This window comes from Uloborus diversus, unplaced genomic scaffold (assembly GCF_026930045.1).
Source record: "Uloborus diversus isolate 005 unplaced genomic scaffold, Udiv.v.3.1 scaffold_14, whole genome shotgun sequence".
Classification (NCBI taxonomy): Eukaryota; Metazoa; Arthropoda; class Arachnida; order Araneae; family Uloboridae; genus Uloborus; species Uloborus diversus.
Window position 1 is genome coordinate 3,887,358 of NW_026558098.1, and position 15,763 is coordinate 3,903,120.

The 15,763-nt window shown below is 34.5% G+C and overlaps 2 protein-coding genes across 2 annotated transcripts in view; both read right to left on the reverse strand.

Moving 5' to 3' along the window:
* Window positions 1-2,129, reverse strand: part of LOC129232793 (uncharacterized) — a 37,126-nt gene extending 34,997 nt beyond the window's left edge. The window contains exon 1 of the mRNA XM_054866893.1: window positions 1,945-2,129. Coding sequence (XP_054722868.1) covers window positions 1,945-2,111 — 167 coding nt within the window. The 5' untranslated portion in view covers window positions 2,112-2,129. The remainder of the gene's footprint in view (window positions 1-1,944) is intronic.
* A 3,124-nt stretch (window positions 2,130-5,253) lies between these two features.
* The window catches only part of LOC129232843 (leucine-rich PPR motif-containing protein, mitochondrial-like), a gene marked incomplete at its 5' end in the record, with an annotated part of 80,443 nt that continues 69,933 nt past the window's right edge, over window positions 5,254-15,763 (reverse strand). Inside the window, 3 exon segments of the mRNA XM_054866942.1 lie at window positions 5,254-5,261; window positions 8,166-8,290; window positions 13,535-13,805. Coding sequence (XP_054722917.1) covers window positions 5,254-5,261; window positions 8,166-8,290; window positions 13,535-13,805 — 404 coding nt within the window.

Genomic DNA, 15,763 nt, shown 5'->3' on the forward strand with positions numbered 1-15,763 from the left:
TAATCCGCGGCTGCATATAATCTGCATGTCATAAACTTTGCCTTTTTTACAAATACAAATACAAAAGTGTCGACCAGCAACAGGCTCTGGGCCCAGCCAGACTGGTCCTAGTCAATTTACGATCCCCAGTGAAGATCAATGGCCATCTTAAAACTATCTACTCCCTTGCTCATGACCCCTCTTCTGGTAAGCTGTTCCAAGGTTCCACTACCCTGCTAAAATAATAATTTTTCCTAACATCCATGTTAGCCTCAGATTTAAATAGCTTAAAACAATGACCCCTCGTCCTGTTTTCAGTGCTAAACTTCAGCCCCGTAACATCTTTCATTTTAATAAATTTAAACAGCTGAATCATGTCCCCTCGGTCTCTTCCTTGCTCAAGACTGTACATTCTTAGCCTTCCAAGCCTGGAATCGTAGTCTAAGTGGGAAAGTCCGTTTATTAGCCTTGTAGCCCACCTTTGAACCCTTTCCAATACATTAATGTCTACATTAATGTCTTTTTAGCAGATAATCCGCGGATTATACGCAGGAAAATACGGTACACTGCAAGATTTTTTTTTCTGTATATCTCTACTGTGAACAAAAACGTCAGAAGACAAATTCTATCTGAATGAGAGGGAAAGGGAAAAGTGTGAAATTTGTCTTTTGTTCACACTAGTGAGACTGATTGATGTAGCAGCGACAGGGCTCTCTTGCCAGATTGTGTCATGGGCCCCCTTCCAGTTTTGTCAAGTTTTAAAACATATTGGTATAAAAAAAAGTTTTAATTTTCATTTTTTTTTTTTGCATCTTAAGAAATTGTGCTAAAATTGTATAGTCTCAGATTCTAATAGAGTGAAACCTGTGTAAGTTGACCATTTGCGGTGCAGTACTGTGGTGGTCAACTTACACAGGTGGTCAACTTATAGAGGGTGGACGTGATGTTTTTTTTTTGTCATTTCTCGCATCACATTTTCATTTTTTGACTAATTGACCCTTACTCTTTCTGTGTAACTCACTCCCATTGTTTAACATTACTTTGAAACAATAATTAAAAATGTTATTCAGATATTTTTGTTTCCCCCTTCCTTGTATTTACTATATTAGACACTAGTTTTAGAAATTCCATATCTGTCAGCTATTTTTCTCTGGCTTTCTCCCTTTTCAATTAACTTGAATATTTCATACTTTTTATCAATCTGAAGTTCAACTAACTTTCTTTTTGAACCCATTTTATGTAAAACTTATAACACAAATAGCAACAAGCTGGACTCTCCTAGTTCAAAAGGCAGTTGAAAATGAAAATGTCCTATCTCTTAATGCCTTGCACCAGAAATAAGTAACTTTACTCTTTAGCACAATTCCAGTGTTACCACATAACATTCAACTGGAGAAAGCCAGAGAAAAGACTTTGCACTTTTTTACTGACACCTGTTTTCATGGAACAGTAAAGGCTATCTCAAATAGAACAACAAAAGAAAACCAGGTTTGGAGAATAGAGCAGCGCAGCATACGCTGCTGTTTTATTTAGTTGGTAAAATGCTGGTCTGGCATCAACGCATTAAAATAATTCTTGAAAAGCTATAAAAAAAAATAAATAAAATAATTTGCTTAATTAAATTTAAAAAGATTAACCAAGTGGTCAACTTACAAAGGTTCTTTTAACAATACTCCAAACCAAATTTGGTCTACATTAGTGGTCAAGATAGACAGGTGGTCAAGTTACACAGGTTTTCCGTTATTATATAAGATACAAATACAAATACAAAAGTGAGGACCAGCAACAGGCTCTGGGCCCAGCCAGACTGGTCCTAGTCCATTTACAATCCCCAGTGAAGATCAACGGCCCCCTTAAAACTATCCACCCCCTTGCTCATCACCACCTCTTCCGGTAAGCTGTTCCGAGGTTCCACTACCCTGCTAAAATAATAATTTTTCGTTGTCAGAGATAAGGCAACCTTACCTCTCGATGAACGCCTTGGAGTAGAAGTAGTTGAAGGCCATCTTCCTGAGGGAGAAGTCTGGGAGGAGGTTGTGGATGGAGTTCAGGGACTCCACATCCCCAGCCTTTGAATATTTCTCCAGCAGTGGTTGGAATACTTGATTGGCTTCTTCTATCAGGTAGCTCATGGCGAACACGTTCGGGCTCAGCTCTGGAGGAAAGGATGGAAATCACCATTAGACTGGGCTTTCAAGTCAGTCAAACAAAAAAAGAAATAAATCTGAAAGTTTTTTTGATCAACTCTTATTTTGTTATAAAGGAATGTGGGATAAATGGGGTGGTTTCCTTCAGTCAAAAGTACTACTTTTAGCCATTTAAATGGATAGAATGAGCAAAAAAAAAAAAAGACCCAGAAAATACTTTTATTTTCTCCAACAGTTTTTTTAAATTAAGTTTTTAAAATGTCCTATTTTTCAAACAAGGCCTGATCTTGATGACATCACGAATGATACTCTTTGTCGCATCTTTGTACCGCGTTTCCACGTTATGATAATCAAGAAGCGAATTAAAATTGCGCTCTATGCTTGCTCTCAACCCTGTCGTTGCCAATGCACGTGAGTAAAGATAGAAATTAAATATTTTGCTCTGAGAATGACAACATTGAATGGCATTTCATTTGTGATGTCACACGACGGAAGTGTAAACAATGAAAGCGCACCGATTTAAGTATTTTTTTAAAAACATTAAACTTAAATAAATGATTTAAAAAATAGTCAGATCCTATGTTTTTAAGCATGCTCTTTCAAAAAAATATACTTTTAAAATTTTGGAAACTAACCCATTGAAATAGCATGTGAAATGGCAAAATATTTTCAGTTTGCAGAGCCAACTATTGGAAATACAAAAAAAAAAGGTGTAGTACAAACGAGCTGATGACCATCACATGACTTCCTTTTACGCCAACTTAATGTTATTTCCCATTATTGCAATTTCAATGAGATTCAAGAGTTAACTCTCTAAATATCACCAACAATGGATACATTGAAACCAGAATTTAAAAAAAAAATCTCCAAATTTGCCGCCAAGTTGGCGACCAAAAGACTGGCAATATATCGCCAAGTGTCCGCCAAATTATAACACTACTTGAGTTTGCATTGAAATCAACAATGAATTCCCCCCAAAAAGGTGCAAAAGACCCCTTTGGAAGCACCCGAATGCAACCGAAAAGAGAGGTGCACAACTAGGCTTCACTAGGAGTCTAAGTACCAAATTTCAATTTTCTAGGACATACCGTTCTTGAGTTATGCGACACACATACACACATACGTACATACAGATGTCACGGGAAAACTCGTTGTAATTAACTCGGGGATCGTCAAAATGGATATTTCGGGTGCCTGTACATTCCTGGGCACATATCTACGTGTGGTCGGGTCGAAAAAAAAAAAACTCAACATTCGTTCGGGGGTGAGCAAAACGGAAATAAGAATGATTTTTAAGTGAAAATTTTTTCGCGAATACAATACTTCCTTTTTTGTAAAAGTTTTTTCTCGGGTGCCCAAGTACCTCCCTGCCAAATTTGGTGCCAAAGTAAACTGTGGATTTGCATAGGGAACATACATACATCTATACACATATATTCTTTGTTTTATTTATATAGATTTACAGACTAAATTTTCAATTTATCAAATTTTGCAAGAAAATGCAATTTATCTAAACTATTTCACTTTGCCCCATATTCCCCACAGCATATTTTAATGGGGTTTTTTTGGGCACTTGCCCACACAGTCAAATAAAATTGCCCACCTACATTTTCCTAAATTTTCCCATCGGTTATGTGTTTCGGTTGTATGCATTTTTTATTTCAGCTATAATATAGTCAAACTGGACCATTGTGCCAGAACGACAATTGAAACAATAAACAAAAGATTGAATATTGCTCTAAATGGCTGTGGGACAGCTTATTTCGACCCGCGGCCATCCGTCATAAAATTTCTGCAAATTAAAAACCGAAGAGAAGGAAAACCAGAAGCTGAACTTTACAAAGAGAGGTTTCATATGAAATCTTTTTTTGAAAAAGACAATGTTATTTGAATTTAGTTGCATTAAAATGAAAATGAATGGTTGTATTATAATGAGTGAAATTTAAAAAATTCAAAATCTCAGTGACTGTTTGAACTATTTTAAACGCTGAGTCACAGCGTTTATGTTCTTTACACTCTTTTCCTATCGAACAAAACGACCAATAGCAATAATTTCCCCAATTCCAATTTTCACACCCCAACTCTTTTTTGACGATTATTCAACTAACATAAACTGCACATTTACAATTCCCCCCCCCCCCTTCCGAGGAAGTTGGAGTTGCCCTCACAGTCAAATTTCCTTAAAATATGCCCTGATACTCCCCTATCTGTTTTTATGGAGTGAAAAGTCAACAAAATGCTTCTTCAAAGAGTAACAGCCAATTGTGTCAACTTGGCACCTAATTGTCTGTGATGTAGGTAGGAATGAGTCAATTTCCTAAAACTTGGTAGAGAATAAAAAAAAGGACATTTGCCATAATTTAAATTTAGTCCCGTTTTGGCAGTATCGAGGAGCATTTTTAACACATTTTATAAAAGAAGAAATTCTACTTCTGTCAGATTAGATTATACAAAATGTTTGCTACGCTGTGGAAAAAAAAGACTCAAAGTATATTTTAAAAAATTTGACATTTTGACTAGATGATGAATGTCCTATGTGAGCAAGGTCTGAAAAGTGACACAATTGTAGCAAATCATTCGAAATGCAGCCTCTGAAATATTTACTTCATTACTCTACTAGTGGCACCCGCACGGCTTTGCCCGTAGTTGAAAATTAAAAGGTCATTTGGTTCGCCTGTATATCTACAAGTAATGGATGACGAATTTCTCGCCAATTGGCTATGTTCATTCCCTCTCCCATTCCACGTCATGATGATTTCGTAATTTACTCGACCATCTTATGATAATTTTGCTCCTGAAAATGTTCTTAAAATTGAAATAGAAAAAGAACAAAATCGAATTTTCGAAAAATCGCTTCAAGGTCTCATACTCAATTTGGATAAAAATTTTCCATGACTTTTCCAAGACTTTTTCATGGATTCATAAAAATTTTCATGACCTTGTTACACGAAGAATGTAGTACTATTTAATGTCAAACTTGCCAAATTTCAGAAATGGGCTTTAGAAAAACTTTTACCTGAATGCCCCTACTACCTGAATGCGAATACTACACACCAGCACTTACTTGTGACAGAAAAAATATTAGTGCATACTGCAGAAACTAATAAATTATTCATATTCGTCTTTGTCATATAACTTTAAGTAGAGAAAAATATAATGAATATAATACACTGATGTTTAAATGTTAAATAACTATTTTATAAATGGGGCAGAATAGTAATGAATGGGACAAAAATTGAATGAGTTACTATTAAGTTTCCAATAATAAATTCACTTCATAAAAACATTGCCCTTTGGTGTCAATAGTGCATCTAATAACCCATGGTATTTGATAGTATGTTCGTTTATTAAAGTAAAGCCACGTTTTTCAGAAAATTCATTTTTCTAAACCAGACATATTTCAACAGGCCACAAGGATCAGTTTTGCGAGCTGTATGTTGGGCACCTCCGTTTTACAGTATTATAATTCCCGTATTTCTATGCTATATTGCCTGCTTCATTTTCTAAAACCTACAAAATACTGAGATAAACTCTGATACATTAGATAATGAATTTTTTGCTAGTAGTTGAAACGAACTTGGACGCAACTGAATTGCACTTTTTGAGGGGCGTGGCAAAATCAAGAACGTGCATGTCCACTACTACAAAAAATAAAATACAAGAAGTGCTGAAAATAATGGTGAATTTTAAAGTAGTGATGCCCCAATAGTAAAATCACATTACAAAAAAAAAAAAAAAAAACGTGAGCGGTTGTTACAGAAACGGATGAAATTGGATTCCAAAGCTCGGATTTGTTTTTGAGATCGTTCAATTTATACGAAAATATTACTAAATCACTCAATATTTCCAGCGCTCTTTTAGCTATTGTTACTTTCTTACTGCCCAAGACATTTTCCCATGACTTTAAAAATTCCTAAGACTTTTAATGAAAATAGTTGTTTTCCATGACTTTTCCAGGTCTGAAATTTGTTTATTTTTTTCCCATGACTTTCCAGGATTTCCATGACCCGTACGAACCCTGCAAGGTGCACACTCCCATGCTACAAACAAACTTCGTTCAAAATTTCATGAAAATCAACCGAACGGTCTAGGTGCTATGCGCGTCACAGAGATTCTGACAGACAGACAGAGGCCCGGACAGAGATCCTCACAGACAGAGAGACTTTCAGCTTTATTATTAGTAAAGATAATTTATTTGAATTGAAATTGCAGTAAACATTTTGTGTGAGATACTTTAACCCTCAGTTTATTGTTTGCTGATTGAAGTTTTGAAGATGTTTATAGAGGGCAAGGTGTTAAACTGAACAGATTCAGATTAAATGTATAGACTTCAACTCTTGCAGAATTAACAGCAAGTAAAACAAAAATAAAATATGCCATGAATTTTTCTCTCTCACTTAAAGGGTCACAATACCTTTCAAACATTTTTTTTTTTTAATTTAAGAAAATTTTGTATTTCTTTGAAACCATAACATGCATACTTATTTTTTAATCAATAATATATTTTCAAAATTTAAAAATATTGTCTACTTTTTTTAAGAGTTCAAAAAATTGAGAAAAATTTCAATTTTTTGAAATCCCTAAGGCTTTTTTATTTTCGCACTAATTAAAAAAAGTTTTTTGCTAAACGATCACTATAATCATCTCTAAAAATCTGTGCATTCATTTGCTTATTAGTTTACTAGAAAATTTTCTGTGATTAATTATGTAAAAAATCAAAGGTTTTTTTTTTTAAATTGGTTTTTAAAGGTTTAACATGCTCTAAACATTTGAGTCATTTATAAAATGCTTATCCAATGCACAGTTTTGTCAAATATGTTATCCCAATTGCCAAAAGTATTACTTTAAAGCTGTATCTTTAATAGAAAAAAATCCTTAGGGATTCTAATGACATGAAAACACAAAAATACCATCATTGAGAAAAAGCAGTTCAAAGTTTTTCTTTTGCACAAGAACACATAGCGAGCATGGCCTAATACCACTCATAGCTTCTTTACTAATAATAAAGCTGAAAGTCTCTCTGTCCGGAGGATGTCTGTGACGTGCATAGCGCCTAAACCGTTTGGCCGATTTTCATGAAATTTGGCACAAAGTTAGTATGTAGCATGGGAGTGTGCACCTCGAAGCGATTTTTCAAAAATTCAATGTGGTTCTTTTTCGATTACAATTTTAAGAACAAAAATATCATAAGATGGACGAGCAAATTACGAAATTATCATAACGTGGAACCGTAACATGGGCAGAAGCCAACTGGGGAGATACGAAATGATCATAACGTGGAACCGTAACATGGGTACAAGCCAATTGGCGAGAAAATTCACCATACGTTATTTGTAAATATACAGGTGAACCAAAAGACCTTTCAAATTTCTTTTTAAATATTTGAACTAAAGCAATGAAACTCTTCTCCTGTGTTCAGAATAGTTTTTATTTTTGAAAAGAGCTATAAAAAATTTTTTGATCGTTTCATCATTTTTTGAGATACTGTAACCCCTTAACAGGTTTTACTTTAAATTCTACTTGAGGAAATGAAATAAGAAATACAGTAGAAGACCGTTATAATGCACACCTTGGGACCAGAGCTTTTGCGTTATACAGGAGTTTGCGTTATATAGATCATCTCACAAATTTTGAAACTAATATTCAGAATATATCTATATGTTAGCACTTCAGAATGAGTTTTATCTGCGATGAGTATCAAAGCACCAATATTACAATTAGTTATTCATAAATAAATTTGTTTCACAATCAAAATCCTGCACTTCTGCTAGCTTCATGGTTCGCATAACAGCTGCACTTTCAAGAGCCATCTGGTATTTTCTGTTTACTATGAGTACTCATTTTCAATTTAAAAGCTTTGAAGTAAGATGGAAAGATGAAAAACTTTCAAAATTTAATTTGCCTAACAATTTTTATGTTTGCAAAGCAAAACAGAAGGATTTTTTAAACTTCAAAACCTATTGTTTAATTCTGAAAAGTAGTGCGGTTTACAGAGAATTGCGTTATACAGGTCGGTGTTATAACGGACTTCTACTGTACCAATAAACACAGCAAGAGCAGGATATTGATTGAACTCACCCAACAGATTTTTCTTCCTCATTAGCAGGTCTACAAACTGAGTCAGCTCGGCAACGGACAAGGAGCGGATGTGGCCTTTCTTCATTCTGACAGAGGAAACAAGTTTTTAGTTCCAGGATTAAATACAGTCTAAGAAAATTTATGAATGAAACTCTTGGAGCGGGAATTAGTATCTGGAGCAGTGGTTCCCAACCTTTTTAAGGCTATTCTACGAGGCGTGTCCGTAAAATAAGTTCCACAAATTTTTTTCACATCAAAAAACTAGTTTACATGGGTGCCACTCTGAAAATTGGCCAGGACTGAAAAGCACGTGTTTGCGACACCAAAATCTTAGCGCTTAGTTTAATGTTTTAGACATATATAATGCTAATTTTTGATGCTGTAACTATATATTATAACCAAATTGTAAGTTTAAGTAAAAATTAAAACCTAAATAAAAAAATAACATATCATTGTCCAAGATTTTTAGGAGGTAAAATTAGAAAATGAACCTAATAATAAAATACAATAAAAAAACTTACTATTTGCTACTGCAGAAAAAAAAGCTTCAGATTGTATAGTTCATGTTACATATATAGTTCATATATCATTCAAAAAAATAGTAATTAAAAAAAAAATTAGGTATGAGATTCTTGGCTATAAGATGCATTGCAAAAAAAATTTTAACAAAATTTTCCAGATTAAGATAAGAATGGTTGAAATCAACAGATTGAGTAACTTATTTAGTTATTTTTTGAAAAAAAAAAGGGCTTATCTTTTCAACTTCAGGAGATGGGCCAGTTTTTTGTCTTCAGAATAATAAGGCCTTTTTTGAGAGTGAGAGATTCAAAATTAAAGATTTGTTTCATCTATAAAAATCATTTTGAACATGGAAAAAAAAGAAAAAAATCCGATGGCCGAAACTTTTGAAAAGACGGAATTCCCTTGGACGGAAGTGCGGCAGCCATGCTGGTTTAATTGCAAAGAAAAGTACATTTCTGGAAACTTCAGCCTTTCTTTTATTTTTCTACAAAATTGCCGTTACGTTCTATGCACTTCTGCATTGGAGGCACCCACTTCTTCAAACCAGAGTCATAGAACTCTGCCGTCTGTCCATGTAGAAAACTAACAACCGCATTTTGTACCTCTTCATCTGTCTGGAATTGGGTTCCGCCAAGGTTTTTCTCCGACTCGGGGAAGAGATGGAAGTCACTTGGTGCTAAGTCTGGGCTGTAGGGTGGGTGAGACACAGTTTCCCATCCAAATCTTTCGATGAGGGCTGTGTCTGAATGTTCAGTCAAAATCTTGTCAATTGTGGTTTTGCTGACCTCCGGAATCTTTTCGCACAGCTTCGAACTGTAATCCGTCGATCTTCAAGCATTGTCGCTTTGACTTTGTCAATTGTTTCATCGGAAACCGATGGCCACCCTGCATGGGCTTCGTCGTGGACGTCTGTTCGGTCATTTTTAAAGTCCCTGACCCATCTGCACACCATCCCGGAGCTCATACACTCTTCTCCATACACTTGACAACATAGACTAATAATAAGAATAGACTGAGCTATGGCAACCCTTTTGTTGCTCATAAACCAAACCATGTGACTCGTGGATATCCTAGCAAACAGCGGGCGTTGATCGTAGCAGACGATCAACGGCCGCGAGAAATAAAATAAATAGAATTGATGGAACACGGAAGAATGATCTTTTATGGAGTCCGATTTGTAAATTTGTTATTCTAAGTTGTAAATATTTTGTTAATATAGTGAGTTTTTCATTTAGATAGTATTGTGCATTTTCTTTAGTCAATTTCAATAACTCTCTAAGCAATTAAAGATGCAAGCGCCCGAAAAGAATCGGCAAACGGTAAGATTTTTACCTACAATTTCAATTTAAGGTACCAATTAGTACATTTTTGCGTTAACGCAAAACGTTTACACCATTACGTTCACACCAACGCTGACGTAGCAGTTCCCAATGAAATAAAAGTTACTGAAAACTGTGATCAAAAACTAATTACTGATGTCAAAATAATGCATGACTAAAAGAAAAACAGTTCAATCAATCTCTGCACCTGGAAAAAAATTATAACGAAAACACATTACGTCTTAATATACATGTCGAGTGCCAAACGATAGATAATGTTGCCATCTAGCAACCATGCTGCCAAAGTTTTCGCCAAGCCTTTCACCAGTCACATGATGTATTCATGAGCCAATTTTTTCATCAGCAAGTTTGGGAAAGCTCGGTCTACTCTTATTATTAGTCTATGGGTTAAGGCTATTCTAGAAGGCTCCACACTGGAAAAGCAGCCCTAGTACACTTTTTGATTGAATCTTTGTTTTGGCTTTATTCAATCACTTTATAACCCCATAATTGTCCACGTAAAACTAACCTAATATCTGTAGCTAAACTAAACACTATAGAGGGCCCCCTTGACCAAAAAAAGGGCAAAGTGCTTCGAGATGAAAGGGCATTTTAATTCAATTGAAAGGGCACCTTTGAATAGAAATTTTGTAGGGAAAAGGGTACTTTTTTCTCTTTTTGTTACTCTATGAATGCAAAATTCAAGTATCTTTCAAAAGTAATTACTTTTTTTAATAATCACTTTTTGATACTGATTTCTTTTTAAAGCTTTTACTCTTTAACAAGATAATGCTAAAACTTCAGATTTACACTCAAATCAAATTACGTGGGAAACAAGGTAATTACGTTTCAAGGCCACGCTCGGATGAATCTCGGCCTTTTGAAGAAAAAAAAGTTTGCTTTTATGATGAAGTTTTATTAAAACTTCAAATTGTCAAACAGGCCATTTTGAGAAATGCAGAAAAGGAAGTAGGGTGCCATTGAACCTGAACTTAAATAAGGCAGAGCATCCCCCCCCCCCCTTAAAAATGCTTGGGGTAAACACTACACTATTTCATCAAAAATAATTTAAATAATTATAAATAATTTAGTAAAGGAGCATATATTCGGGGAGGGTTTTACCAAACACATTCCTCGTGAACCTATATGATCAATAAAATTCCATTTCATTCGTTTATTATAATGATTTTTGTTACAATAGTTTACTTAAATTAGGAGGGTTGGCTTTAAGGGAATTAGCATGAGCAAATGTAAAAGATGAGACATCTATTGAATTGAGAAAAAACATTTGATGGGAACACTATAATACCTCTGCTAAATATTCAAAGTCTTTTTTGAACTTGTAAGAATAGATACGTGTACTCATGCATGCACATTCGAATATACACACTTCTCAAATTAACATTTTTTGACACCTTTAAAATAAGTTATATAAGAATTTGGCGCTTTCAAATTCAAATGTTTTTGTTTGCATCAGGTATTTGAAATCTGAAGGAAAATGTAGTATTGCTATGTAAGAAATGACGTTCCCAACAACCAGTCTTGCATAATATAGACGAACGCGCGAATGGCGTTCACAGAAAATGGTTGGCTCTGCAGAATTTTTTTTTCTAACTTCTAACGTTGATTTTTTTTTTTTTTAAGGGAATTTTTAAGCAAATCCCAGAGTTTATTTCTGTTAAAGTTTTTTTCCAAAAGCCTTTTAAAGCATATGTGTATAAAAAAAAATAATGGTTTCGGCAGTTTTCTTCAGTTGGTGAAAAATAAACTATATGTGAATAAAATATGACAACGTATATAAAGTACAAATTGAGAATGGAAAAAGGTTAAAAAACCAGCAAACAGCTGTTTCGGCACTCTAAAATACAAGTGCCATCATCAGTGCATTAAAAACGAAGACAGGTTCACCCGACTAAAACACAGTCGAGGCGAATAATGGAATGAGAGACGAGTTGTAAAAGATATGAGAGCAGTACCGGAAACGGTTTTTAATGCACTGATGATGGCACTTGTATTTTAGAGTGCCGAAACAGCTGTTTGCTGGTTTTTTAACCTTTTTCCATTCTCAATTTGTACTTTATATACGTTGTCATATTTTATTCACTATGCAGTACAAAGTTTTTCGACTACTTTTTATGTAAACAAACTATACGTTATTGTAAAAAAAATTAAATGATTCAAAGCACTTTTTTTTGTCTCTTTCATATTTGAATATAAACTTAATTTTTTATTCAAGGGCGAGTTAGGCAAAATAATTATTTGCAGAAAATTTTCCAGTTAGGCTTTGTGTTATCAAAAAGCTTTTCATTTTATCTAAATCTGCCAACAACTACATTAAAAATAAATGCTGAACATAAAACACTGAGGTGGTGCAATTCTTCAACAGTAATAATTTCATTTTTCAGCAAAAATAAAAAAAAAGTGTAATAAAGTGCAATTTTTGGAATACTGTTGAAAAACTTCAGAGAGGGTTTAAACCAGGGTTGGCAAGTTTCTGCCAAGGTGGTTAAAACCACTGGTAGAAACCGGTTTAAACCGGCAAGGCAGAAACCACTTTCTGCCACATTTGCGGCAGAGACTGGCAAAAACTCATAAAATGACAATTATTAACTTAATAGAAAATGCAATTAAAAAAATAATTAATTGTAAACCTAAGCACAATTTAATTGCAATATTATCACAATTCAAAATCAAATGTTACATTATTTGGAAACTGCAGTTGCCTCTTAGAAAAGGTGGTTTCAAAAATCCAAACAGTTTTCTCAATTTAATGTGCACAAACGAGAAGCTTTAGATTATTTTTGCAACAGAAGAGCTAGCAGGCAATGCATCAAGGAACAAGCAATATTCGTGAAACTTTCATCTATTGTATATTTTTTAAAACGGGTCCACTATGTAGTAACTGGAGTAGTGGTAAAAATTTGACTGGGAAAAATAAGTCTTGAGAAATGGGGCCAATTTGTTTTGCAAAGCTGTGACATTAGGTACAAAATCTACTTTAATATTGGCAAGTAAAGTTCTGGCACTTTCTTCTGGAAGCACATGATAATTTCAATCACAAGCAATAGAGATGAAGCATATAAGGAAGCAAATTACAATCAGTGATTCCTGTTTTAATTCTGTATGTCACTCCTCTTTCCTAAGCATCCATGTGATTTTTGTCCTCTGTTAGATTAATCCAAATATTACAAGCATCTGCAATTAAAAAGTTCCTTTTTTGAACTAAATCAAGGGCACTAGCATAGTTTTTTATTTTTTAAAATGATGAAATGAAGATAATTTTTTTTAGTTTCTTTAAATGAATATCATTCAGTAATTGCTTGAGTTATTAAAGACACTTTTTAGTTTTTGCCGGTTTCTGCCGGTTTTTACCGGTTATAACCAGTTTCTGCCACTGGCATGGCAAAAACTAGTTTCTGCCGGCAAAAAGCCAACCCTGGTTTAAACCCTAAAAACCCACCCCTTAAATACAGCCATGCTGTTGATTACCTCTTCAGCTCATCCAGAGCTTTGGTGGCATCCTCCTGCATGACGTGCTCCATGAATTTCTCCTTGAAGTAGTCAGAGGTCAGGGACTCGGTCTGATTCCCCCCCTCTGGCTCCCCCTGGGACATCTTGTCCCTTAGGTCCGAAGGGATGCTCTTGCCGTTGAGTCGGTAGAGGTCATGAATCATTCTCGTTGTCTCTCGGCTGGGACTTATATTTTCCTCCTGCATCGATTTCAAGACCCTCGATGCCTGTTCCACATTATTTCTGTCGGCTGGAAAGATAGGAGTCAAGTTTTGTATAAATACTGTACAGTAGTACCTCCTGTAAGGGACACCTCTATTTAAGGGACATTTTTTCTGGTCCCAGTCCCTTTAAATTGGGACCTCCATGTATTTGCCTCTGAATAAGGGACACTCTATTTAACCTATTAAGCGCCAAAGCTCCCATTGCGGGAACATCTACTTTAATTTTTTTTCTCTAAAGAAATTTGAGTTATTTATCAAACAAAACATTCCATGTGAATTTTAACAAAACGGAGTAGATTACAAAAAAAAATTCAGTAAAAAATTTGAATTTATACATTTTTCTACTTTTTTTCAAAAAATGGAACTTTGCATTTTTTACAAAAATGTAAAAAACTAAAAAAATCTAAATTATTGGATTCTTAATTTGTTTCAAGTGCTCTGCATATTTAAAGCAAATATTCTAGCAAATAACATACGAAAAACCCGGAATGAAACGATTAGTTTAAAGCCATGCTAGAAGCGCTTAAAATTTTTGCTCCCGGAGAGGGAGCTTTGGCGGGGACCGGTAGCATTCTTCCTCTTTTATGTGCGAGGGCTTACAATAAAGAAAGGAATTCTGCTAGGCAGAAAGGGGCAACCTACGTCACGAAGCACGTGTACTTCTTTCGGGTCTTTCGAAAAAGGATTCTTGGAACTATGTTTTGCTAATGTTTCCACCATTCTCAAGATAGTTTGACTGATAAGAGAAAATATACTAAAAGACTGAAAAGTACGTTATTAGTAACAAGTGAAAGAGGGTGTTTCGAATCCATTCAAACTGTGAGAATATCAGTGTGTAAAATGGAAGGATAACACAATAGTATGTTTAGCTTCGAATTTTGAGACAGAAGCTCCCGTAGTAATTGTCAAAAGATGGTGTTCTGAAGAAAAAAGAGAATGGATTTGCCTCAACCGCATTTAATTTCCTCATATAATAAGAATATGGGTGGTATGATCTCTTAGATAAATCTCTAAGTACGTACAGGCCTCGTATCAAAAGAAAAAGATGGTGGTGGCCTTTTTTTTACGAACACACGAAATATGTCTGTAGTAGCAGACTGGAGAATGCACAAAGAGTTCCAGGGGGAAATGACATATCTAACATTTTTAAGGTATATAACTACAGCTTCAATGAAAAGTTCAAAGGAAGATTACGCAAATTCCCAGTCAGGGCCTTGCGAACCAGTAAACTCTACTGTAAGTTTTGATGAAGTAAAATATTTTATTATAAACGCGGAAAAACAATCTCGATGTAAATAGTGTAAAAAGAACACTCTAACCAGGCGGGTAAAAAATGCAATGTAATACTGCATCAATACTGTACCGGATTTTTTCAAAAAAAAAATGTTGATGATCAATAAATTGAGTAAGTTTTTTTTCTTTTTATTTATAGTTTGTTTACTTTTAGTGCTTCTCTTTTTGCTTGAAATGCAAATGAAATATATAAAAGAACAATAATATAATATTTGAGACGCGGCTCTTTTAAAACGCGATCGAAAAAGAAGTAGAAACGAAACCGAACGCGGTAGAAACGCAGTTGAGGCAGCGGATGTTTTCCTCCTTCAAAGCGCCAAAGCTCCCACTACGGGAACAACCTATAATTTCTAAACGGTTGCAGTTTTTTTGAAAATTTCAACTGCACTGTACTATTAATAAGTATCTTTTATGAAAATAGTAAATTTTTCTAGATTTTTTAATGTAGTTTATATAGCGGCGTTTAATGGGTTAAGGGACAGTTACAGAGAAAACTTACAACAACTAACGTATAAATGCATCATACAAAGTATTGAACTTACTGGAATTTAAGAATCTAAAGCTCAACTAATGAAAGTTTGACAATAACGTGTACAAATATAACTGTTGTAAAATTCTTGCCAAAATTTGCATGCATGTTTTCTCCACTTAGTATTTTTTTCAAATAGGCTAACAGCCAAAGGATAATCAA